The 27,394-nt window shown below is 31.8% G+C and overlaps 1 protein-coding gene across 2 annotated transcripts; it reads left to right on the top strand.

Annotated features, from left to right (window-relative positions):
• Positions 1-720: 720 nt before the first annotated feature.
• On the top strand, positions 721-21,317 carry kel (kelch protein). Of its 2 annotated transcripts, XM_075296853.1 has the most exons (8): positions 721-1,407; positions 1,939-2,088; positions 9,737-10,138; positions 10,219-10,683; positions 10,757-11,530; positions 13,416-13,933; positions 14,000-14,638; positions 17,426-21,317. In XM_075296853.1, exons 1-8 carry the CDS (start codon positions 1,190-1,192, stop codon positions 18,823-18,825), a joined length of 4,566 nt encoding a protein of 1,521 aa, XP_075152968.1. In that variant the 5' UTR covers positions 721-1,189; the 3' UTR covers positions 18,826-21,317. The 2 variants fall into 2 exon arrangements, with proteins under 2 accessions (XP_075152968.1, XP_075152969.1); XM_075296854.1 differs by lacking the exons at positions 13,416-13,933; positions 14,000-14,638; positions 17,426-21,317 and having other exon boundaries at positions 10,757-11,504.
• The last annotated feature ends 6,077 nt before the right edge of the window (positions 21,318-27,394 follow it).

Raw genomic sequence — 27,394 nt, 5'->3', positions numbered from 1 at the left:
CAACAAATGTTTTTAACGTCAAAAACAAAACAGCCTAGCAAAGCCCAAAAAGTTAAAATATTTTAGACTTTTTTTGATGCTTCGGCGCCAAGCCTACATTTATTTTGTGCCGTCTCATGTAATTACGTGTTCTTCAACTTTTTTCAAAACAAAGAATAATGGAAGAATTAAGCGGGTGTTCATTGTATGTCGGCCTTAACTCTATTAGTATATGATATCGACTATGAAACGTTTCTTCTTGCATTGCGAACTTCGCAAATTCACATTCGATAGAAAATTTTTGAAGGGAATATGCAAATGAATTCAGAATCACATTCTAAGTCGCTTTAGCGATGTCCGTCTGTCCATATTTCAGTTTTTATGTTCGCCCCTGCCAGCATATCAAAGTTCGATTTTATTCCCGTCGCTTCCACTTTGAAACATTTTTTAAATGTTCCTGCACTTCTTACAATCCACATTAAGGCCGGTACTCTGCTCGGTTTTCGCGTTGAAACTCCATACAAAACCACAAAATGCGAAAAACTATAAACAATTTCTTGAAAATGTGGAATCAGTTAATTTGCTCCATTACCTTCTATTTCCATTATGAAACATGGTTGTATTAAAGCGCATTCGATTGTGTACACCTTTTGAATCGATAAAAATCGATTACGATTCAAGTAATCGAAATGCATGTAATTATTATTTTAGTCGATTCTCATTTGTTGTTGTGTTGTTTATGCGAGAAGTGGATTTGTTCTGAAGAGTTATTGTCAATCAAATAAGAAAATACGGATGGATAAAGCGCCTTATTTTAGAAGCGAAAATTAACTGAATCCCTTATTTCGCATTCGTAAGCACCAGTCATCTTCATATCATCAACAAACGTATTTCCAAATACAGACAACAAAGAACGAGACAAGAAAGAAAAATCTGTGTATAACAAGAACTTCAAACAGTCGTTTGTAATCAAAACAAGAAATTTGTTTTTTAAATACATAGTTTATTATCTAACAAGAAATCAGTGATTTTTTTTTATAATAAATTATATTATTTACCTAAAGCGAATTGCTAAATGGCAAGATAAGTTTCACAGTGCCTGTTTGCTGTGTGTGTGCGTGCGTGTGTGTGTATGTTAGACTGCATCTTTAAGTAGATGCAGTAGTTCAAGTACTGCAAGTGTTTTGTTTTATTTACATTCGAATACTGTATGATATCGTTGAGCTCCCTATTGACATCATTGGGAGTTATGAGTGGTCAACAAAACCAGAACGTAAATCAACAACAACAGCATCTAGGAGGTAACAACAACAACCAACAAAATCAAAACAATCCCAATCAAAATAATGGGGCTGCGGGTGGCGGCGGCCAGGTAGCTGCCAATAATCATCAAAATTCTGCTGCAGAGGGAAGCATGGAAAGAGGCAGGTTAGTATAATGGATGTTCAATAGGGATTCCATATGAATAAACCTTAAGAAATTGTTGATATAATTACAAAGGGCATGTCATCTTTTTAATCAGTCATATACAATAAATAACAAATAAGGAAAGTCTAAAGTCTGGCATGGCCGAAAATATTATATACTGCACCATTTTGTAGACCAACATTCTTGTTGCCATCTGAAGTCCATAAAAGTTGTTTGGGAGCTACATCTAGGATATCATAAAATACCAATTGTACTATCTAACCACATTTTTAGGTTATCTCAGCAAAGTAGCGGGTTCCTTAAAATCGCAAAATATTTGTCCTTTTAATGTAATGTAGTCTAAAAATTTGCAAACAAAGATGATACTTTAGACAAATCTATATAGCAACCCACTAAGATAATGTCAAAAATGTGTACTATAAATGCATATTTATATTTTATTATATTTGTGCAATATGTTATTTCAACAAAAACAAAAACAATTTAAACAAACTATACATGTTCTTTTTATCTTTTCTTTATTTTTTGCAGCTGCTTATTACGCTATGCCAGCCAAAATTCATTGGATGAGAGTTCTCAAAAGCACATACAAAGGCCCAATAGCAAAGATCGTTGTGTGGGCCAATATCACAATGAACTACATACCGCACGTTCCTTCGAAGCAATGAACGAGATGCGCAAGTAAGTTATTTGTACTATATATACCAATGCAACGAACAAAAGATTTAATTATTTTAAAGAATTTTAATTCGAGTAATAATGTTAAATGATGGAGTGGGTGCAAAGGAGTCATTACAAATATACAGAATATTAGTGTCTCCCACTAGGAGAACTAAAATCTTTTTACTTTGGCGGAAATTTCAGATAATGCATATGCAAGTAGATAATGTTTATTGCGATTTTGATCCCGGTTGTCGAATCAGTACCACAGTTGCCAAAGATGGTCGAATTCTACCAAACATGATGAATGATTTTTTATTGTTTGGTAGATTGATAGAATTCTTTATGTTTTTGTAAATTTTGCCAAATATACCTCTCCAACTAAGAGGCACTTAACAAATTACCTATATAAAATTAAATTTTGGGAAATTTTTCTATAAAAATAAAATTTTGACAAAATTTTCCATAGAAATAACATTTTGACAAAATTTTCTATAGAAATAAAATTTTGAATAATTTCTCTACAGATAAAAAATTTTGACAAAATTTGCTATAAAAATAAAATTTTAACAAAATTTTCTATAGAAATAAAATGCTGCAAAATTTGCCTACGGGAAATGGATCAACGCCAGGAACTAGTCTCTGGTGGGTATGGACCAGTCCCAGTTCTGGTCAAAACTTATGGAAAGTACCAGTCACTTTAACATGGATTTGTCATTGACGGGGTAAATTTACACTTTAGAACACGTCTTAGACTCATTCCAAAGGACGCGTCCTAGGACAACTTAGTAGAATTACACTATAGTCAGGCCCTTATGAACTAATCTGGGACAAAATCCCCACCAGAAAGTAAAAACTTTTGGAATATATGGAACAATAGATTATTCTGATATTTGTATTTCAGAAAATGTGTGGATCCAATAAGATGTCAATAGCAAGAGAGTATAGAAATCAATAAATTATATAAAAATTTAAAAGTTGCGACAAACTGGAGCACTAATGCCAGTCCTGTGATAGGTCCTTTAGTAGCAATTTGCACCAATTTCCCGTAGGGTTTCTATAGGAATAAAACTCACAAATTTTCCAAAAAAATTAATATTGACAAAATTCTCTATAGAAATAAAATGTTGACAAAATTTTCTATAGAAATAAAATGTTGACAAAATTTTCTATAGAAATAAAATTTTGACAAAATTTTCTATAGAAATAAAATTTTGACAAAATTTTCTATAAAAATAAAATTTTGACAAAATTTTCTATAAAAATAAAATTTTGACAAAATTTTCTATAGAAATAAAATTTTGACAAAATTTCCTATAGATATAAAATTTTGACAAAATTTTCTATAGAAATAAAATTTTGACAAAATTTTCTATAAAAATAAATTTTTGACAAAATTTTCTATAGAAATAAAATTTTGACAAAATTTTCTATAGAAATAAAATTTTGACAAAATTTTCTATAGATATAAAATTTTGACAAAATTTTCTATAGAAATAAAATTTTGACAAAATTTTCTATAGAAATAAAATTTTGACAAAATTTTCTATAGAAATAAAATTTTGACAAAATTTTCTATAGAAATAAAATTTTGACAAAATTTTCTATAGAAATAAAATTTTGACAAAATTTTCTATAGAAATAAAATTTTGACAAAATTTTCTATAAAAATAAATTTTTGACAAAATTTTCTATAGAAATAAAATTTTGACAAAATTTTCTATAGAAATAAAATTTTGACAAAATTTTCTATAGAAATAAAATTTTGACATAATTTTCTATAGAAATAATGTTTTTACAAAATTTTCTATAGAAATAAAATGTTGACAAAATTTTCTATAGAAATAAAATTTTGACAAAATTTTCTATAAAAATAAAATTTTGACAAAATTTTCTATAGAAATAAAATTTTGACAAAATTTTCTATGGAAATAAAATTTTGATAAAATTTTCTATAGAAATAAAGTTTTATCAAATTTTCTATAGAAATAAAATTTTGACAAAATTTTCGGTAGAAATAAAATTTTGACAAAAATTTCTATAGATATAAAATTTTGACAAAATTTTCTATAAAAATAAAATTTTGACAAAATTTTCTATAGAAATAAAATTTTGACAAAATTTGCTATGGAAATAAAATTTTGACAAAATTTTCTATAGAAATAAAGTTTTATCAAACTTTCTATAGAAATAAAATTTTGACAAAATTTTCTGTAGAAATAAAATTTTGACAAAATTTTCTATAGAAATAAAGTTTTATCAAACTTTCTATAGAAATAAAATTTTGACAAAATTTTCTGTAGAAATAAAATTTTGACAAAATTTTCTATAGATATAAAATTTTGACAAAATTTTCTATAGATATAAAATTTTGAAAAAATTTTCTATAGAAATAAAATTTTGACAAAATTTTCTATAGAAATAAAATTTTGACAAAATTTTCTATACAAATAAAATTTTGACAAAATTTTCTATGGAAATAAAATTTTGGCAAAATTTTCTATAGAAATAAAATTTTGGCAAAATTTTCTATAGAAATAAAATTTTGACAAAATTTTCTATAGAAATAAAATTTTGACATAATTTTCTATAGAAATAATGTTTTTACAAAATTTTCTATAGAAATAAAATTTTGACAAAATTTTCTTTAGAAATAAAATTTTGTCATACTTTTTAATTTTTTGGAAAATGTTTCTATAATTCTTAAAAAAAACCCTTAATTTCATTTAACAATATTGAATGTCATTTTATACGGTGAAAAATATAACTTCCTCCTACGACGGCTACTGTTAGGTTAGGTGGCAGCCCGATGTATCAGGCTCACTTAGACTATTCAATCCATTGTGATACCACATTGGTGAACTTCTCTCTTACCACTGAGTGCTGCCCGATTCCATGTTAAGCTCAATGACAAGGGACCTCCTTTTATAGCCAAGTCCGAACGGCGTTCCACATTGCAGTGAAACCACTTAGAGAAGCTTTGAAACCCTCAGAAATGTCACCAGCATTACTGAGGTGGGATAATCCACCGCTGAAAAACTTTTTGGTGTTCGGTCGAAGCAGGAATCGAACCCGCGACCTTGTGTATGCAAGGCGGGCATGCTAACCATTGCACCACGGTGGCTCCCACGGCTACTGTTAACAATTGATTTTAAAGTTCTATGTGGTTGCACTAGAACGTGATAGAATTCATAAGGTACAACGAAAGACCATAATTAAAGGGTGATACGGTCAAAATTTGGTCAAGGGAAAACGCGTGTAAATCGGTGAAATCGTTTATTTAAAAAAATCAAATTAAATTTCTTTTTCAAGTTCAATTAGTATAAAATTCAGGAAAAATATTCAGTTAGGCTTTCGCTTTTCCAAATCCGAATTGCCGGGCCTCACGCTTGACACCTGCCATCAGATTTTGTACAGCCACCTTGTCCACCTTCTTCGCCGCAGAAAACCAGTTTGCCTTGAACTGCTGCTCGTCCTTAGCAGCATAATTAAAGGGTGATACGGTCAAAATTTGGTCAAGGGAAAACGCGTGTAAATCGGTGAAATCGTTTATTTAAAAAAATCAAATTAAATTTCTTTTTCAAGTTCAATTAGTATAAAATTCAGGAAAAATATTCAGTTAGGCTTTCGCTTTTCCAAATCCGAATTGCCGGGCCTCACGCTTGACACCTGTCATCAGATTTTGTACAGCCACCTTGTCCACCTTCTTCGCCGCAGAAAGCCAGTTTGCCTTGAACTGCTGCAAAATTGAAAGAAATACGTCAAGTTTATATTGACGAAATTTTGACCGTATCACCCTTTAACCGCAAAAGCGCACAACCTAAACTTTAAATCAAAATGTTCCTATTTATCACGAGCACGTTTGCCAAATACGTATGTTATGAAAGCTACAAAGTACTAAGTTTTCATATATTGGTTAAATTTGAACAAATATGTTACCACATGCGTTAAAAATAAAATTACAAGTCCGATGTGGCCCTTGTGACACCCTTGGATACTAACATCCATATACAAAAAAAAGTTGTAGAAAACATCAAGCCTACTTTTAGCATAGAAATTCCGTTGATAAACTGTCAATAAATTGTTTTGCATGTGGACATAAGTAATTATTCCATAGCTTGTTGTAAATGAAGGTTTATTTTCGTAATATAAGCATTGTAATAAAACTTTGTATCAGATTTTGTCAATGTCTTTATTTATGTGATATTTCCAGAAGAATATGTCAAGTAATTTAATTCAGTCAAACCTAATGTTTTTATGTTTTTCTTTCAAACACTTTTGTTTTCAATCAATTCATTTACATTCTGTTGTTTCTAATCTAGGGGTCAGCATTCTGTTAGTCCATCTATTCGTTTCCTATTCTACATATTTTTTCCTTACAATATTGATACTCCTATTTTATAGTCATGTTTTTTAATACGTATGTTAATTTTTCTTAGTAAAACATAATACCAGGCATATATTCCGCACATTTGTTTGAGGTAATTCATACATGTACACATTATGATTCAGTTTGATTTATTTAACCCTGAACTTGGTTGTGTGATCTTCATTCACGCCAATGTTTTTTTGTTCATCATTAATATTTTGAATTTGAATTTTGTTGTCATTCTATTTCGCATTTGTGTTTACGTTATTTTTTGTTTTTATTCTTAATAACAGCAAGATGATGACAATCTTATACATTTGCTACTTAATTACAGTATATATAACAAATTAAATGTAAAACCAGATTAAACGTACGTACATAACATGAATCAAAGGTATTTCTTGTTTGGAACTTGGACTTTAAACATTATAATTATGTTTTGCCACATTTACCTTTGCGGAAATTATTGTTCTAACTATATGAAATTGAGGAAAATATTTCTAAACCATAAATATAGAATAGATTATTATATATAATAATATTATAATATTGGTATAGATCTTGAATCAATTTCCTATCAACAAGAGCTCAAATGGAGTTATTCATGTTCAACAAATTTTCAAATACATTTACAATTCTTGCTAATATTTTATGTGTGTGTATCGTAATCTTTCGAAGATTATGATGATGCTAGGCAAACTTTTTTACCTAAAAAAAAGTGCAAAACGTTTTCCTATGAGCATTTTGACTGGATGTCGTTGTTGGAAAAAGACTCCTACCATAATATTTTTTATTTTCAAGTAAAAATGTTTATTGGCCCGACTATTTAAAATTAAGAAAAGTCCAAGTTTTCAAGTTCAAGTTTTCGACATTATTAAAATTTAAAAAAGTATATACAGCAGTAAGTTCGGCAGGGCCGAATCTTATATACCCACCACCATGAATCAAATATACTAGTTTCCATTGAAAATTTCAGGGGGGTTTGATAAAAGATATTACCTATGAAGACTAGATCAGATTCTGGATTTATAACAACCATTTTTTTTTTGTTTTACTTTAATTATCTTGTGTAAGTGTGCAAGAAAATGATGAAATAAGGCCTTAATTTGAAATTTAAAATTTGTAAATTTTTACCCCAATTATTTAAATGACTACGAGAATTAAAATCTGGAAATTTTACATTCAGTTTAAAGCAATTTTCATCAGTGCACCTTCTGTACCCCCTAGATCTGAAATTGGTCTATATTGAGGCCTTACAAAATGGACTGATAAAAACTAAACCTTAAAATGCCAGTATTTTTCAATTTGTGGCAAATCGGATAAAAACTAAAATGTCTAGAAACCCTAGGAGTTAAATCGGGAGATCGGTCTAATGGGGACTATGCCAAAAACATGGAGGGATACACACAATATTCAGGATATCTTATTGTAGTTCTAGAATCCAGACCCCAAATCGGAGGGCCGTATTATTAGAGGGCTATATCAAAAACTGTACCGATACACAAGATATTCTGCACACCTCTTTATGGTCGTAGAATACCTCTAGATTTCCAATTTCAGGCAAATTGGATAAAAACTACGGATTCTAGAAGCCCAAGAATTAAAATCGGGAGATCGGTCTATATGGGGGTTATATCAAAATATTGACCGATACTAACCATTTTCGGCACACCTCTTCTGGTCCTAGAATACCTCTAGATTTCCAATTTCAGGTGGATTAGATTACGAATTCTAGAAACCCAAGAAGTAAAATCGGGAGATCGGTCTATATGGGGCTATATAAAAATATTGACTGATACTCACCATTTTAGTCACACCTCTTTATGGTCCTAGAATACCTCAAGATTTCATATTTCAGTCAAATTGGATAAAAACTATTCTAGAAGCCCAAGAAGTAAAATCGGGAGATCGGTCTATATGGGGGCTATATCAAAACATAGTCCGATAATTACCATTTTCGGCACACCTCTTTATGGTCCTAGAATACCTCTAGATTTCCAATTTCAGGCGAATTGTATAAAAACTACACATCTTATTGTAGTTCTAGAATCCCGACCCCAAATCGGAGGGCCGGTTTATAAGAGGGCTATATCAAAAACTGTACCGATACACAATATATTCTGCAAACCTCTTTAGCTTTCCTCTCTAGAGCTTTCCTCTAGCTTTCCAATTTCAGGCAAATTAGATAAAAACTACGGATTCTAGAAACCCAAGAAGTAAAATCGGGAGATCGGTCTATATGGGGGCTATACCAAAATATGGACCGATACTCAGCATTTTCGCCACATCTCTTTATGGTCCTAGAATACCTCTAGATTTCAAATTTCAGGCAAATTGGATAAAAACTACGGATTCTAGAAGCCCAAGAAGTAAAATCGGGAGATCGGTCTATATGGGGGCTATACCAACATATGGACGGATACTCACCATTTTCGGCACACCTCTTTATGGTCCTAGAATACCTCTAGATTTCCAATTTCAGGCGAATTGTATAAAAACTACACATCTTATTGTAGTTCTAGAATCCCGACCCCAAATCGGAGGGCCGGTTTATAAGAGGGCTATATCACAAACTGTACCGATATACAATATATTCTGCACACCTCTTTTTGGTCGTAGCTTTCCTCTAGCTTTCCAATTTCAAGCAAATTAGATAAAAACTATGGATTCTAGAAACCCGAGAAGTAAAATCGGGAGATTGGTCTATATGGGGGCTATATGGAAATATTGACCGATACTCACCATTTTCGGCACACCTCTTTATGGTCCTAGAATACCTCTAGATATATAATTTCAGGCAAATTGGATAAAAACTACGGATTCTAGAAGCCCAAGAAGTAAAATCAGGAGATCGGTCTATATGGGGGCTATACCAACATATGGACCGATACTCGGCATTTTCGGCACACCTCTTTATGGTTCTAATATACCTTTAGATTTCCACTGATTCTAGAAGCCCAAGAAGTAAAATCGGGAGATCGGTCTATATGGGGGCTATATCAAAATATGGGCCGATACTTAGCAATTTCCTTGTTTTTTTTTTTTCCTGGCCAATATCTACCACTGGCATTTTGTCTGGTCAATTTACCATGAATATGAGCGATCCCATACCAGGGCTATATATAGCCGATATCGGTGAATTTTACTCTGCCGAGACACAAACCACGAATTAAGCTCGCGAATTTATCTTCATAGACTAATAGAAACCGGATTTTTTAAGATCGTATAGCATTAGCTTACACTAGATGAGTTTATGAATTGATTTTTATAAAATATTTTTTTTAATATTTCTCTTTTCAGACAAAATCAACTTTGTGATGTTACGCTCATTGCTGAAGATATCGAAATACCAGCTCATAAAATGGTTTTGGCATCATGCAGTCCATATTTCTATGCTATGTTTACCGGATTCGAGGAATCACGGCAGGGTCGCATAACATTGCAAGGTGTCGATCATCATGCTCTAGAACTTCTAATTGAATATGTCTACACATCAACAGTAGAAGTTAATGAGGATAATGTACAAGTCTTGCTAACTGCGGCTAACCTTTTGCAATTGACCGATGTACGTGATGCGAGCTGTGATTATTTGCAAACCCAATTAGATGCTAGCAACTGTTTGGGGATACGTGATTTTGCCGACATGCATGGTTGTGTGGATTTAGTCAATTATGCTGAACAATATATTGAACAACATTTTAAGTAAATGAAATGTGTGCTTTTAAATGATCATTTAGTTTTTCTAAATTCTTTTGTATTTGTTTTTTTTTTTTATTTTTTAGTGAAGTCATTCAATTTGATGAATTTCTCAATCTAACTTCCGAACAAGTTATATCGCTCATAAGCAATGATCGCATTTCTGTTGCCAGTGAGGAAAAGGTCTATGAATGTGTCATCAATTGGATTCGCTACGATCCAACATTGCGTGATCAACACACAGCCGATTTAATGGAACATGTACGTTTACCTTTGTTGTCCAAGGAATATATAGCACAAAATGTCGACAAAGAACCCCTATTGGAGGGGAATATCATTTGCAAAAATCTCATAATTGAAGCATTGACATATCATCTCTTGCCCAATGAAATAAAAACTCAGCGGACTATGCCACGAAAACCTGTGGGTTTTCCAAAAATTTTACTAGTTATAGGAGGTCAGGCTCCCAAGGCCATACGCTCAGTGGAATGCTATGATTTGAGAGAAGAGAAATGGTATCAAGCTGCTGAAATGCCCAATCGTAGATGCCGGTAAGTCGAATTTTGAAAAATTAACAGAGTTTTGGAAACATTTGACTGTATTTTTTTTTGTTTTTCATTGCAGTGCTGGTTTGGCAGTTCTAGGCGATAAAGTACATGCTGTGGGTGGTTTTAATGGCTCATTGCGTGTGCGAACTGTTGATGTCTATGATCCAGCCACTGATCAATGGTCCGTTAGTAGCAGTATGGAAGCTAGACGTTCCACGCTTGGTGTGGCTGTTCTTAATGGGTGTATTTATGCTGTCGGTGGTTTCGATGGCACCACTGGCTTGTGTAGTGCTGAAGTTTTCGACCCTAAAACCGATGCATGGCGTTTTATTGCTTCCATGTCAACACGCCGTAGTTCCGTAGGCGTAGGAGTGGTTAATGGTCTCTTATATGCTGTTGGTGGATATGATGGTTTTACACGCCAATGTCTATCCTCTGTTGAACGTTATAATCCCGAGAATGATACATGGTATCCAGTTGCTGATATGTCTGCTAGGCGTAGTGGTGCCGGTGTGGGAGTTCTCAAAAATATTTTATATGCTGTTGGTGGTCATGATGGACCAATGGTACGTAAATCTGTAGAGGCATATGATCCAGAAACAAATCAATGGCATTCTGTGGCTGATATGTCATTCTGTCGTCGAAATGCTGGCGTGGTGGCACACGACGGTCTCCTCTATGTGGTGGGCGGTGATGATGGTGATTCGAATTTGTCTTCGGTAGAGGTATATTGCCCAGAAACTGATTCATGGCGGATTTTACCGGCTGCAATGACCATTGGTCGTAGTTATGCTGGTGTATGTATGATAGATAAGCCCATGTGAATAGAAGAGCAGGGTGCATTGGTTCGGTAAGTAACGAAAATCTAAAATGTCATAATTCATTATTAAATTAAAAGGAATCTGTATAAGCCAATTTCTTTGAAGAAAACAAACAAATTAAAGAAATAACTGCGGAAATTTAAGAAAATTAAAGTTTTTCTGAAAATATCACCAAATCTTAAAATCTAAATTGAATGTAAAAACCAAAACATTAATTGATTCAATTATTATTTTTTTGTTTTTTTAAATCAAAACAAAGTTAGTCACATAAATTGATCGATCAATTTTGTAATTCCATTATTTAAATTTTTATTTTATGTGGTTAATTGATTGATTAGAATTTTTAAGAAAATATAAGTTTTTCTGAAAATATCACCAAATCTTAAATCTAAATTGAAAGTAAAAACAAAATTAAAACTTTAATTGATTCGATTAATTGTTTAATCAAAAGTCAGTCACATAATATAAACGATCAATTTTTTAATTCCATCATTTAATTTTTTATTTTATGTTGGTGATTGATTTAAATTCAATATTAATGGAATCAAATTAATTTCGCGATTGAAGCCAAAAAATATATGTGTACGGAAATGGCCCCAAAACCTTATTAACTTCATACACCGAAAAAATTTTTCTGATACAATTACGAAATTAATTGATCCAATTAGCTTTTTAGTTGCAACTTCTTCAATCACGAAAATGATAGTATCAACTATAGAATTAAGTATAAATAAAAAATGTACTTGAATAAAAAATTAATTGAGTTATTCGGCAATTTCAATGAATTTTTTAAATTGGTACAATTAAAATTTAGATGATTTGGTCAATTATTTATTGTGATATTGTTAATTTATTTGTAATTCTTCCTCCTTTAGACAAAATATTTTCCGTCGTTTTATTTTGTTATTGTTGGGTTTTTTCTTTAATCATTATTGTTGTTTTTCTGATATCAGCTTAAAACCATGCATTGACTAAACTACAAGTGTAGCTTTACCAACAGAGGAAAAGAATGTTTGTCAAATTTATTTGGGCAAAGCCCTATAGACTGCAAGATGGTTGGATGGACGCACGTTTCGGAATTACCACATTCCTCATCAGAATCCTCTACTTGCAGCAAAACTATCAACCAGTTATCAGAATAAATTTAGGCAGTTCACTAAACCCAAAAGTAAACCACACTTGAACCTTCCGAAAAAATGTTTTACATGATAGCCCGCTTATGCCGAAATAAATTCGTACAAACATATCTCTTTTCCTTTGTAATTTTATATGAGATTTTACTTTCTTATGAATTTTCCGATTATGATCGTAAATAAATTTTTATTTAGACTTAGGCCAAAATTTAATGAACCAGTGAATGAATAGTATGGAACTAATTAATTTCGAACGAAATTTTCAATAATATTTTTAATTAGATATTTTTTTAAATTAAAATATTAATTGGGAAAATTAATATTTTATTTGAAAATGGATAATGTTAATTGCTTTTTTTTTTAATTTAATAAAAAAAATTAATTGTATCAATTAATTTTTTAATTGATTACGTTTTCAACTTCAATCAACTTTTTAATTGGACAAAATTTTTTTGATTCTATCACGAAATTAATTGATCCAATTAATTTTTTAATTGAAATGTCTTCAATCACGGAAATAATAGTATCAATTAAAAAATTAATTGAACTTATTAATTTTTGTGATTGATTTTTGTTTCAATTAAAAAAATTGTTGATTCAATTTAATTTTTAATTGAATATTTTTTAAGATTTTTTTTTTTTGTGGACATTTTTGTTGGTAATATTTTTTTCTGTGTAGCTTGTCGACATAAACAGAATTGGCAGATTTCAGATGCAGATTTTTGTTGAATTTCTCATGATCAAAACTTTGTGTAATTAATGTAAGATATTGTTATTTTAGACAGGCGACTGTAATTGCAATTAATGGGCTCGTAGACGATGAGAATAGTCAAGCTGAAGGTACAATCGATCAGGCTACCATACCAGATCAACCACAACAACAACAACAAAATAATGCTCAACAACAGCAACCACCACAGCAAATTATTCATCCACATTATGAAAATATTTACGAATCCATAGAACATTACAATGCAGCCGCTCGTGCCGCGCTTGGTGCCGCCGATATTGTTGTGGCACCAATCCAACCCAACAATATTGCCAATGCCCCTGCAGAACAAGCCCCTCCTACAAGCTCTCAACAAGCTCCATCTACATCCAGTGATGTCAACACCACACAAAGTAAATCCCGACAAGCAACAACGAATAATATTAGCTACCGCAATGATTTATATGATCGAGCAAATGGTATCAATATGAATGGTGGAGGTGGTGGAGTAGGTACAAACTATGACATACCACGATCGGTAAGATCAGGCCTAGGATTTAGGCGTAATTTTCAATTAGATTTACATGCAGGTGAGTCCTACATTCAGACATAGCTCAATTTAAAAATCTCATAATTTGCCTTCCTCGCTCTTTCAGCCAATCCCCGTTTTAATGCATTTCGTTGCAATGGAGCCACCTGTAATCATTATAATACTACTACCACTTCGTCATCATCGTGCCATCGTCAACGTAGTTTTGATGATACAGAATCTCAAAACTACTATAATCTAAATTATCAACCAGCCGTACGATATGAAAATATCTATGAGCAAATACATGATGAGCCCTTGTATCGCAATACAAATGGTGCAGGTGGTGGTGGTGCGGCTCGTCTTTATGGACGTTTAAATGTTATTGGCCATGGTATTGGAAGGATAGAACGTCATTTGAGTTCATCATGCGGTAATATTGATCATTATAATTTAGGTGGTCATTATGCCGTTTTGGGTCATTCACATTTTGGTACAGTTGGTCATATACGACTTAATACTGGCTCAACGAATACAACAAATAGTTCAAGCACTACTTCTACGGCCAATTGTAATGGTAGTAGTTGTAATTCCACATCAGTAGCTGCTGCTGCTGCTGCAGCATCATCCTCGCAAAGAGATACGAATAATGTCAAGAATAGTGCATCATCTTTCTTTAGTTGTTTACATGGAGAAAACACTCAAAATATGAGTAGAACTTCGGGAAATGCCACAGGGGTTTCCAACATGGGACTAAGTGTGAATGGTAAGTATAAAAAGAGATAAGATGGGCAGAGTCACATTCGTGATACCCTACAAGCGTACTTCATGAAGATTTTTCTCTTGAAGGAATAAATTATAATGAAACAAAGGGAGAGAATAAAGCTAAAAACAAAAATTTGAAGATACACTTTTCTAAGGATTATAAATTTCTGACTACTAGAAAACAATTACTTCATGTATGGCAACAAAATCTACAATCACCTATAATAGCAGACATAGTATTGGACAACTTACTTGACAACACATTAGCAGATCTACAAAATAGGGACATAAATATCAAATGCATCACAAAATATCTAGATGATATTTTAGCAATAATATCCGAAAATTCAGTTGACCATTGAAAAAGAAAACCGACAAAAAAATTACATATTTGGACACAAAATTACATAACATAGATGGGAACATAAAAATCGACTGGTACGCTAAAGAAATATCAAAAAATATCAATCGGGAGAATTATGAATTGCAACCCCATACAACCTAAATCTTAAAACCTAAATCAGCAAAAAAAACTTATATCGAATATTGGTATCGATACTGCAACAGTCATATCATGCATAATTTTAGTTTCGTCAATTCCGTTCCGTTAAAAACGATGTCATAGATGCACCCGCAGTTGAAAGCCAAAAAATCGTTTGCAATGAATTGAATAAGGCTGTATAGGAAAAGAGGGTAGATTGCCGAATAGCTAAAGATTGTAGGAATTTCCATCTGCGTATCGACCCATTTCTGAGGCGATTGGTGACTGAAGATGACAATGTCAAGGGAAAACGGTCGCCGGTAATGGTGTCCAAATCAAGATTGGCGGTCAGGAAGGGTTTACTGCGCATTTGGTGGGATTGACATGAATTTAGCTACTGTGAGCTGTTCTCATACGGCAAAAGTTGTATCTGGGAACGACACAGTCAACTGTTGGACCGGGTAAAATAAGAAATTCCCTAGAATCGGCCAGTTTTCGTAAATAGGAGAGAAATTGAGTTCCATCGGAACAACGCCAGGCCACACATATCAATAGCGACAAAGCTCTGTCAACAGATCTATACTGAATTCTATGGAAAAGTCCATACGCCTTAATGGAATTTTCTTTTAAATTCTCACTCAATTCACCAAATTCCTTAGTCTTCTTAATTAAAATCAAACCTTCGTTTTTTTCAAAATTTATATAAAATATTAAAAAATATTATTTCTGGCAGTCACTATTCCAAGACTGCCAGAAATAATTTTTTTTTTTATTGTTGGGTAGAGTGGTAGAAATTTTGGAGTTTTTTTTTTGGTAGATTTTGCAAAGAGGTACTTCATAAATTTTCTATAGAAATAAACTTCTGACAAAATTTTCTATATTCAGAACATTTTCTACATAGAAATAAAATTTTGACAAAATTTTCTATAGAAATAAAATTTTAACAAAACTTTCTATACAAATAAAATTTTGACAAAATTTTCTATAGAAATAAAATTTTTAGTAAATTTTCTATAGAAATAAAATTTTGACGAAATTTTCTATTGAAATTAAATTTTGAAAAAATTTTCTATGGAAATAAAATTTTGACAAAATTTTCTACAGAAATAAAATTTTGACAAAATTTTCTATAGAAATTTTGAGAAAATTATCTATAGAAATAAAAATTTTTAGAATATTTTCTATAGAAATATTTTTTTTTTTTTTACAAATTTTTCTATAGAAATAAAATTGTTTTCTTAATTAAAATCAAAACTTCGACTTTTTCAAAATTTGAATGGTTGAAATAGTGACTACCAGAAATGGTAGACTTTTTATTGTTTGGTAGATTGGTAGAATTTTTGAAGTGGTAGTAGTGGTAGAGGTAGATTTTGTAAAGAGGTACTTCATAATTTTTCTATAGAAATAAACTTCTGACAAAATTTTCTATGTAGGAATAAAATTTTGAGAAAATTTTAACAAAATTTTCTATACAAATAAAATTTTTAGAAAATTTTATACAGAAATATTTTTTTTTACAAAATTTTCTATACAAATAAAATTTTCTACAGAAATATTTTTTTTACAAAATTTTCTATACAAATAAAATTTTGACAAAATCTTCTAAATGGAATAAAATTTTGAAAAAAAAACTTTCTATAGAAATAAAATTTTTAGAAAATTTTTTACAGAAATATTTTTTTTACAAAATTTTCTACAGAAATAAAATTTTCTTGTGTAAATCAGTAAAGAAAACAAAAATTTTCTATAGAAATAAAATGTTGACAAAATTTTCTGTAGAAATAAAATTTTGAGAAAATTTGCTATAGGAATAAATTTTTAGAAAATTTTCTACAGAAATTATTTTTTTTTTTATTGACAAAATTTTCTAATAAAATGTTGACAACATTTTCTATAGAAATAAAATTTTGACAAAATTTTCTATAGAAATACAGTTTTGGCAAAAATTTATATAGAAATATAATTTTAACAAAATTTTCTATAGCAATAAAATTTTGACATTTTCTATAGATATAAATTTTGACAAAATTTTCTATAGAAATAAAATTTTGTTAAAAAGATTAAACCGATTTCTCGAAAAAATACCCAAATTTATGGGAACTCAGAAATTTCGTCCGCATTCACGAAAAAATATCCCCAATTTGGGGAAAATCCCCAATACTGGCAACACTGATTGCTTTTCTTTTAATTTTTATTTAAAATTCTTAGTTTAAGTATGAGACTTTTAGCTTAGTGTCATATATTGAACCACACTTTATAGATTTATTTAAAATCACATTATTTTCTTTTTTCTTTCTTTGTTAACAGGCACACCAAATAGTTCAAAGGATCGAGAAAGTAGAGCTGCCTCAGCAGGCCCACTCATTAATCCAAATGCAAATGGCAGCAATAATTCAGACTCTAATGCAGCATCCTCTTCAATATCATTACGCGCTACCGGAGCTATACCTAAAATAAAAGGAAACAACAATTCCGGCTCCAGTAAAAATTCGAATAATACTGAAAAGAACTCTGGCATTTCGGCTACAGAGAAAACAGTGTCTTCCTTAAAAAATGCTCTAACTAAGAAGTCATCTTCAAACTACGCACAGAAGACCTCACAACAATCCTCCACTGCTTCATCGGCTGAACAAAGTAACTCGGTTAATCGTATTTCAAAATCAAGTCTACAATGGCTTTTGGTCAACAAATGGTTGCCGCTGTGGATGGGTCAAGGGGCGGATTGTAAGGTTATTGATTTTAATTTTATGTTTTCTCGAGATTGTGTTGATTGTGATGCAGCATCAGCACACATGGCAAATCCCTATGGGACACCACGTTTATCGGGTCTGCCGCAGGATATTGTAAGATTCAATGCACGAGCAGAAATGCATGCGGCATCCGGAATGGCAGGTACATATCGTAGGCAAAATGAACCGTTTGCTTCTAGGCCATTACACAGTACTTTAAATCGTTTGCGTGAAACCAATGGCTATGGCAGTAGTTCTTCAAGACGTTATGAAGATCCTTCATATGAAAATGTTCATGTGCAATGGCAAAATGGTTTTGAATTTGGGCGATCTAGAGACTATGACCATTCTTCTATAGCTGGAATTTCGGCAACAAATGGCAGAGCTCCTTTACAAAGAGCTAGATCAGAAAGTCCCACGTTGAGTAGCCAGAGGAATAACAATACACAGTCTCGTCGGCTGCGAGGCAATGGAAATACAACACATAAATCTGGCAGCTCATCATCATCATCATCGAATAGATCAAAATTTAAAGATCATTTCCGTAATTATGAACTAAACTCGGAAAATAATACATTCAAACCAAAATTGGGAAAATCTGAAACATTGGATATACCGGCTGATAATCATCCATCCACATCTTCGGGTCAAAGTAACAGATCTTTACATGTAACTCAACAAGCGCCATGCGCAAGTGGTGGAGGATTACAACAATCCGAATCGAATCCACCTACACTTGTGGCAGCAGCTATAGATGACTCGGAGGGAGCAGTGGGAGGTGTCGATATAAGGCTGACAAATGAGACTTCTTCTGCAGCAACATCTTCAGCTCTTCCAAATAATATTGACGTTGCCACATTAGAAGCGGCGGCTGCTATTGCAAATGCAACAGGTGACAACGACAATATGCCAGCAATGGCTACTAGTAAGATAAACTCGCCAAATAACGTAACAAATAATGAACAAAAGGATATATAATTAAAAAACAAAAAACAACAACAACTACACATCACAAAACGAAAAAAAAACAAAATCATACATATGCCAAGGCACCATATTAGCTGTTCCGAGGTTTTTTAGTGTACATATATAGACATGCACAAAACTCCTTCAAGATTTTCGATTATGAATACGCATTTGAATGTTTAATCATTCATGTACACATTTTTTTTATTTCTCCTCCACTTTTATCGCAAAATATTGTCTTCCAGCCTACTCGCTCAATTTTAGTCCAACTAAATTGTTAATATTTAAAGATATATATTTTGTTAATTTGGGTTTTGAATATTTTTTCACGAATTAGTTTCAGCAAAGTGTATGAGTTTCGAATTTTTTGCATTGCATTTCGTGAGAAAGGAAATATGTTTAGAGATGTCATTCGTTAGATCCCGAAATCCTAGAGAGTAAGAAAATTTCGAATTTTCGATATTTTATATTTTACAGAAAATACCAAAGTTGATTAACTGCATTAAGGCCGGTACTATGTTCGGTTTTCGTGTTGAAAAACACTCTATTTTATATCAAATAATTTAATATATAAAAAAACAAACAAATTCCTGTTTAATGGTCAATAAATGTGTATGAAAAAGATCGAAAACTTCAATTGAGGGAAATTAGTTGCTTAAAAATTAATGATTTCCAAAAAGTAACCGCGAAAATAAAGTGATTTTCAACTCGAAAACTAAACATTGTACCGGCCTTTAAGGCATAAGTTGTAACCCGAATTGAAAAAACTTTCCTGTACGATTATAAAATTGTGTAAGCTTTTATGTCGGCACCGTGTCTTGCGATCGCCAACGATGCACTGTAAAAACAAAATTTATATGCTTAATTATTACGTACATCATTTATTCGAGGGACTGTCAAAACATTGACATCTGGTCGTTTTTCCAAAATCGCAATTAATACGTCATCCCCACTATACTTTTATTTCAAGGACTTTTTAAGGATTTTATATGAGTGTTGTCATAGATACAGATCGAAAAATGGTGATATGATGATAGGGTCCAAAAGCAATTTTTTCCTTTTGCCAAAAACTTTCCTGTACGATTATAAAAAAATGTCCATGTTCAAAAAGCAAGAAAATGTTCGTTCAACTTTTCGACAATTTTTTAAGGACCAAGAAGGACGAATATGCCAAAGGAGAAAAATGTGCCAAATTCTATTTCCGATCGGGGTCGATATGGGAAAAATATTTTTTGTATGTGATTTAGTATATTTATCTGCTAAAACAATAGCAAGCACAAACAATTCCATTTTATAAATAGACTAAAAGAAAGAGAATGCACGCAGCGCCTCCAGTGGAGAATAGTGGCGAAAGTTAACAAAAAAAAAATACAAAAGAAGAAAATGGAATTTTTGTTGAAAAAAAGTCGATGTTGAGATTTTGAAATCTTGAAATTCAACTCTTTATTTTTTAAAAAATCGAAACAAATCGGCTAATCGACACCTGAAAAAGTCGAAACCCCTAAAGGCGAAAGCAAATTTTGATTTTCAATAAAAGCAGAAGTCATTTTTTTCCACATTTTAAAAGTCGAAACAACGAAAATTAGTAGTCAGGATAAAAAACCTACATGACATACCCTTAAAATTTTTTTTGAAAACAAAAATTAAAATGTTCGAAAAAGTCGAAAAATTGGACTTCAAAATTGTTAAATTCGACTTAAATTCTATTTTTTTAAATAGATAAGATCAACAGGCAATTTCTCATATCCGAAACGAATCCCTTCGTTCCACTAGGATACCCAAAACAGTTGTATCTATAAAGGAAAATCAGCGTTTTTGACATTTCATTCGAACGAAAACTTTCGTTTCGGTATAAGAAATTGGGTATCCCGACGAACGAAAACTTTCGTTTCGGATATGAGAATCGAAAGTAACTAAAAAAGATAACATGCACGCAGCGCCTCCAACGAAGAATAATGGCGAGAGACAACCTCTATTTTCGAAAGTCGAAAATCGACTATGAAACTAATCGACTTTTTGTAAAAAAGTCAAAGTCGAGTTTTTGTAATCTTTAAATTCGATTCTTTATTTTTTATAAAAATCGAGAAATCAATGTTGGCCAAAATCGAAAACATCCAATTTTCGACTTTGAATTGGAATGGATATGTGATGTAGGTCTTTTTTAGAAAGTCAACTTCTGCAAAAGTTGAAAAGCCTAAAGGCGGTGGCTAATTTTGAAATTTTAATTTAATTTGAAATTTTAAAAGTAAAAAAATTTTCAGAATAAAAAGAATACATCTCATGCCTTGAACAAATTAAAAAAAAAAATTGAAAAGTCTTAAATCGACTCTTAAAATTTTTGAAAAAGTCTGAAAGTTGGACTTAAAAATCTAAAAATTTTATAAATATATAAGACTAAAGTAGGGAACAATCACATATCGCCTCCAGTGGAGAATAGTGGCGAATGTCGAACAGTATCCCTTGTAGGAATACAAAAAAAAAAAAAAAAAAAAAAAAACAGAAAATCAAGTATTCAAATAATCGAACTTTTGTAATAAAGGTGAAGTTTTTTAATATTCATAAATTGGCCACAATCGGCTAATGCAAAAATCCAACTTTCGACTTTAAGGTAGGTATTAAGTTCGAGTTTAGCCGCTAAAATGAAAAATAAATCAGTAAAAAAAAGTATGAAGTTATACCTCTTTGATGCAAATTGTTTTACAACTTGATGGGGAATAGCCCAAAACAACTTTTCGTGAAGTTTATATTCTTTAAAATCGATTATTAAAGAAAAGTAATCGTGAAAAATGGCTATTTTAGCGGCTAAACTCGCTAATACCCACCTTTAAATTGAAAAGGGAATGTGATGTAGGTCCTTTTTGATGCTAGAAACTCAATTTCCAACGTTTTAAAATGTTGAGAAAGTCACCCTTCAACTTCTGTAAAATTGTACAAAACTAAAGGCATCGTTAACCTAAACAAACATAAAGGAGGGTATTAAATTCGTGTTCAAGGTGAGTACTAAGTTCGAGTTTAGCCGCTAAAGTGAAAACTACATCAGTAGAAAAAGGCATAAAATTATACACATTTGTTGCAAATTCTATAATAACGATGGGGAATAGCCCAAAGTAAATTTTCACAAAGTTCGCGTTGAAATTTCCGCGGTTACTTTTTTAAAATAGCGCGATTAAAAGCAGATAATTTAACTCTATTGATACACATTGTCTTTTTCATCTAGATTTGATCAAGATTTAACAGGAATATAATTGTTTTCATTTATAATTTTGATTGTTTTAGAAAAAGTAATCGCGAAAATGAAATTATTTTCAAGTCGAAAATCGAACATAGTACCGGCCTTAAAATCGAACTTAATACCCACCTTTAGCCGCAAAATCGCCATTTTTCACGATTTCTTTTCTTAATTAATCCATTTGAAAGAATAAAAACTTTGTAAAAAGCTGCTCTGGGTTATTCCCCATTAAAGCTGAGTACTATGTTCAGTTTTCAAGCTGAAAACCAGCTTATTTTCACGGTTACTTTTTTTAATCAGTTAATTTCGAAATATTTATCCATAATTTGAAGAGACTTGATAAAAATGTTATCGTCTTCATATGTATATATTTTTGCACTTTTAATTTAGTGTTTTGGTGAAAAACTCGAACATAGTACTCACCTTAAGACGTATAATTTTATACCTTTTTTACTGATTTATTTTTGGTTTTAGCGGCTAAACTCGAACTTAGTACTTACCTTAATCGTGGTAGTAGAAAATCGACTTTTTCAATATTTTAAAAAGTCACAAAAAAAGCGAGAAATACTTGTCGACATTAAAAGACCTACATCACAAAAAAATGGTCAAAATTTAAAGTCGACTTTTAAAATTTTTGAAAAAGTCATTTCGGACATTAGATTTGGAGCAACTTTTTCTTAAAGAAATGGGAGTGAAATAGTCAATTTTTAACATAATTTAATATCGACTTAGATCTTTTCTTTCCTTTACCTATCACATATGAAAATTGCCTTAAGATCTCTAGCCTCGAAGTTTCTTTGAAATGTTATTCAAACTATTAATATTAATTATCATTGGACATTTCTAATATTATTAAAAAATCATTAAAAACTTTTCCCCGGACAACGAAGGAGTGCAGAATATAGAGTAATCGCTTAAATTTTGTCCATATTTGGAAGGTGTCCAGTTATGAGAGATTAATTTAAATGTGTTATTATAGCGAAAGTCTCATAACAATTATCCGCTTTTGATAGGTGTTCGGTTTTCTAATATTATTAAAAAATCATTAAAAACTTTTCCCCGGACAACGAAGGAGTGCGGAATATAGAGTAATCGCTTAAATTTTGATCATATTTGGGAGGTGTCCAGTTATGAGAGATTAATTTAAATGTGTTATTAACATATAGCGAAAGTCTCACAACAATTATCCGCTTTTGATAGGTGTTCGGTTTTCAGAGTGTCCAATTTCATATAAAACCACAATCGTTTGATTCACCTCAGTTAATTCCAAAAGCCATACCTGCTTATAATTTAGTTGAAATGAATGCAAATCCATCATGGAAATGTAGAGAATTTTTTTATATTTTTTTTTTTTTTTTTTTTTTTTATGTAACAAAAAAAAACTGTACAGAAACCACAATTTTTATTTTCATCAAGGTTAAATTATTTTCGAATCGATCATGTTATTATTTACGAAAAAAAAATAAATCTTGGAGAAAACACAAAACAACCCGGAACTAAAAAAATATTATACATCACACAAATGCTCTGCACAATAATTTAAATATTAAAATTTTAAATATTATTATGAATGTAGTCAAGAGTATGAACATTTTTTATATATATTTATCCTATATCCTTTCAATATCATTATGTTAGTTTATTATTGATCATCATGTTTGTTAATCATAATTTCGTCTACTCGAATCATTGAGTTTAATACTATTAAATGAATTTATTTATTATTTTTATTGAATCACAACGATGTACTGCTTTGTTTTTTTTTATAGATTTATATTTCCTATATACATTCATTAATTTGTTTCATGTACTTTAAGTATTATTATTAACATTTCGAAAATAGTCTATGATTTTTTTTATATTAACAAGAATTTTGATCTTAGAGAATATTTTGTCGCATAAAAGTATTAAATAAGTGCGATGTTTCTACATATATATTTACCCTATTCCTAAAAATCTTTACTTTTGAAAATAAAAAAAGACATTTTTCTAAATTATTTGGTTTTTATTTCATCAAATTAAATTAATATACTATATGTTAACCAATGGGAGGATAGATTTTTATCGATGTGAGCAAATATAAGCGACGATGGCATATAAAGGCCGATGGATTCATTCTCTCTGTAGGTCTGTCCGAACAAGGCAAAATAGGAAAGAGTTAAGTTCCTTGGGTCAATTTGACCCAAAATTTTTGTTTTAAAACATAATTTTTATTCCTTTAGTTATTGGATACTTTTTTTAACTTTTATTTATCCATTACAGGGACGAAGTGTATGTTCTTAGAAGATAATAATAAAAATAAAATATTTCCATAATCTGCTATAATAATCCGCACGTGGAATGGGCACTTATCCAAAGAGTGCACAAGGGTTAAGATATATAAATAAGATCTTGGAATAAATGAGGATAGTATGTTAATATTTTGAAAGGGGACAAACTTCCACAAAGCGGTGTAATGTCACCCTTGCTATGGCTATTGATAACGAGGTTTTAATTGGGCTGAACAACAAAGACACCAAGGTAGTGACGTACGCAGATTACATCGTAATATTTGTATTGGGATAATTCCTGGATACCATCTCAGATGTGATGAGTCAGGCTGTACAGTATTTTTCAAACTGGAACAGAGGATGTAGATTGGGTGTGAACCCTAGAAAAACGGAGATGGCACTCTTCACTAGAATACAAAAGATCATTGAATACAAAGCTCCTGAATATCGAGGGACGAAGTTGAGTCTCTCGAAATGGGCTGAGCAGCAGGGCTGTGGAGTCGAGTCAATTTTGCTCGACTCCGGCTCCGACTCCAGCATTTCTTATTAGCCTCGACTCCGACTCCGGAGTCGACTCCAGGTGGTGTACCTAAATCTCATTTTAACAGTATTCCAATTGTAATTTTAAGGTGTAGTGTTCTAAAAAGTAGACCGATATAAGTATTCTATTTTGCCATATGTGTTTATATGTCCAAAAAACTCTAATTTTAATTTTTGATATGACTCGACGACAAATCTCAGCATTTTATGGTTGTAAAGAACTCTACATTTTAATTTCAGGCCAATAAACTAAAATACGACACAAGACTATATAGAGACCACATAAAAATCTTCAGAATATGAATTTATAAAAACACAAAATTTCAAAAAATAATTAGGCTTCCAGAAGTTTAAGAAGTAAAATCCTGGTATTGGCCTATATAGACATTTTATAAAAAAAAATCTATATAAAACAGAAAAATACACTAAAATCAAAATGTCGGGCTAATCAGATAGAAAGTTTAGATGTTAAAAATTGTAATGTGTCGGATATATATACCAAACATAAATTGCCATAAATTAGGACGGGCGGAATTTTAAATAACCACTACCATGCAACAGATGACAGGAATAGCTGGACAGTTACGAATATTGTTTCTATAGAAGTAAAATGGTGAAACATCGATTTATAAGGATTACAGGCCATTAATTTAAAGTAAAGAATTTCGAGTGGCTTTGATGAAAGCCAAACTTTCTCACAAGAGACCGCCTCAGACGGTACGTTGGCAGAGATTTAATTTAAAATTACAGCTTCCAAAGACATCGGGTGTATATGGAGATTTCTCAAGTAATTATCTCCATATACAAAATCTGGACCGATGGGAAATTTCCGCATTTATTTATGGATCTCAAATAACTCAAAATTTCTGACAAATCTTATGAAAATTTTAGACTGGAAAAAATATCTTAAAACAAATCGGAGGTGGGTTTATATGTAGGTGCTACATCACAAAATTGTCTGGTATGATAATTTTGTTACTCGACATGCCTGCCAAAAATTCAGAACGTCAGGTTCTACTGCTATATTGTCTTAAAATTGTACCTTTATCAAGAGCATATATAGGGTTAAAAATCGATAGTTTACTACGTTAAAAATCGACTATACAATTGATCAATTCAGCCCATATTGTAGTAAAACATACATTTTATATCACAGTGGAATTTCGCCCATATAAATACACTTTAAATGGCCTGAAATCCAATACTTCGTTTTTCGTTGTTCGATTAAAAATCCCAATTGAATCTACTTTGTCGAAATATTTCTTTAGTTACAAAGATATGAAGTGTTTTTCAAATTTTGTTTCGCCGGAGTCGGAGTTGAGCGAAATTTATACGACTCCGACTCCAGCAAAATCTTCAAAAAAAAAAGAACGCGGATGACATCGTAATATTGATATTGGGAAAATTCCTGGATACCATCTCTGAGATGTGATGAATGAGGCTGTACAGTATGTTTCAAACTGGAACAGAGAATGTGGATTAGGTGTGAACCCTAAAAAAACAGAGCTGGCACTCTTCACTAGAATACGAAAGATCATTGGATACAAAGCTCTCAAATTTCAAGGGACAAAGTTGAGTCTCTCGAAATGGGCTGAGCAGCAAAGGCATTAGGAACGCGAATGACAGATGTGTTGAGTGAGTCCTTACACTATCTTTCAAAATGGAGCAGATAATGTGGTTTGGATGTGAGCCCTGGAAAACAGAACTGGTACTGGAAGAAGAACGAGCATTGGATACAAAGCTTCTGAATTTCAAGGGACGAAGTTGAGTCTCTCGAAATCAGCAAGATACTTCAGAGTTGTCTTAAACTGAACCGAATGGAAAATATCGCAGACCGACTAAAGAAGGCCTATGGGGCACTGTACGCTTTAGAGGTACCAATTGGAGTCTGCCCACTCGATTTGCACATAAAGAAATCAGCAAAGGTAAAACTCGTGAGACTTAAAAGCTTAGATACACTGGAAAGCACTGTTCGCAGGAAGACAAAACTTCTTGTCGAGCGTTATAGAGACGGAATATATGGCGACTGACCATGTTTATCACGATAAGCTGAAATATACCAAGTATGGAAGAGTGGAAGGAATGGAGGATACCTTTCGGAACTCTGAAAATGTATATGGTTGGATCTAAAATGAACGATGGAACTTATAGGGCCATTTTTTACAGTGTACTAGGATTACGGGAGTCGTTTACGATAGCGAAGAAAATGTAATCTTTCAGGCAGCCACCGTGGTGCAATGGTTAGCATGCCCGCCTTGCATACACAAGGTCGTGGGTTCGATTCCTGCTTCCACCGAACACCAAAAAGTTTTTTAGCGGTGGATTATCCCCCTCAGTAATGCTGGTGACATTTCTGAGTGTTTCAAAGCTGCTCTAAGTGGTTTCACTGCAATGTGGAACGCCGTTCGGATTCGGCTATAAAGAGGAGGTCCCTTGTCATTGAGCTTATTAGTATTCCTAACTTTGCATCCGATTTGCCTGAAATTTCAAATCTAGAGGTATTTTAGGTAAAAAAGTATTCCTCAAATTGAATGTATAGGTT

The sequence above is a fragment of the Haematobia irritans genome, chromosome 2 (genome assembly GCF_050003625.1).
Source record: "Haematobia irritans isolate KBUSLIRL chromosome 2, ASM5000362v1, whole genome shotgun sequence".
Taxonomy (NCBI): Eukaryota; Metazoa; Arthropoda; class Insecta; order Diptera; family Muscidae; genus Haematobia; species Haematobia irritans.
The sequence above is the reverse complement of the archived record's forward strand: the minus strand, read 5'-3'. Positions and strand labels throughout refer to the sequence as shown.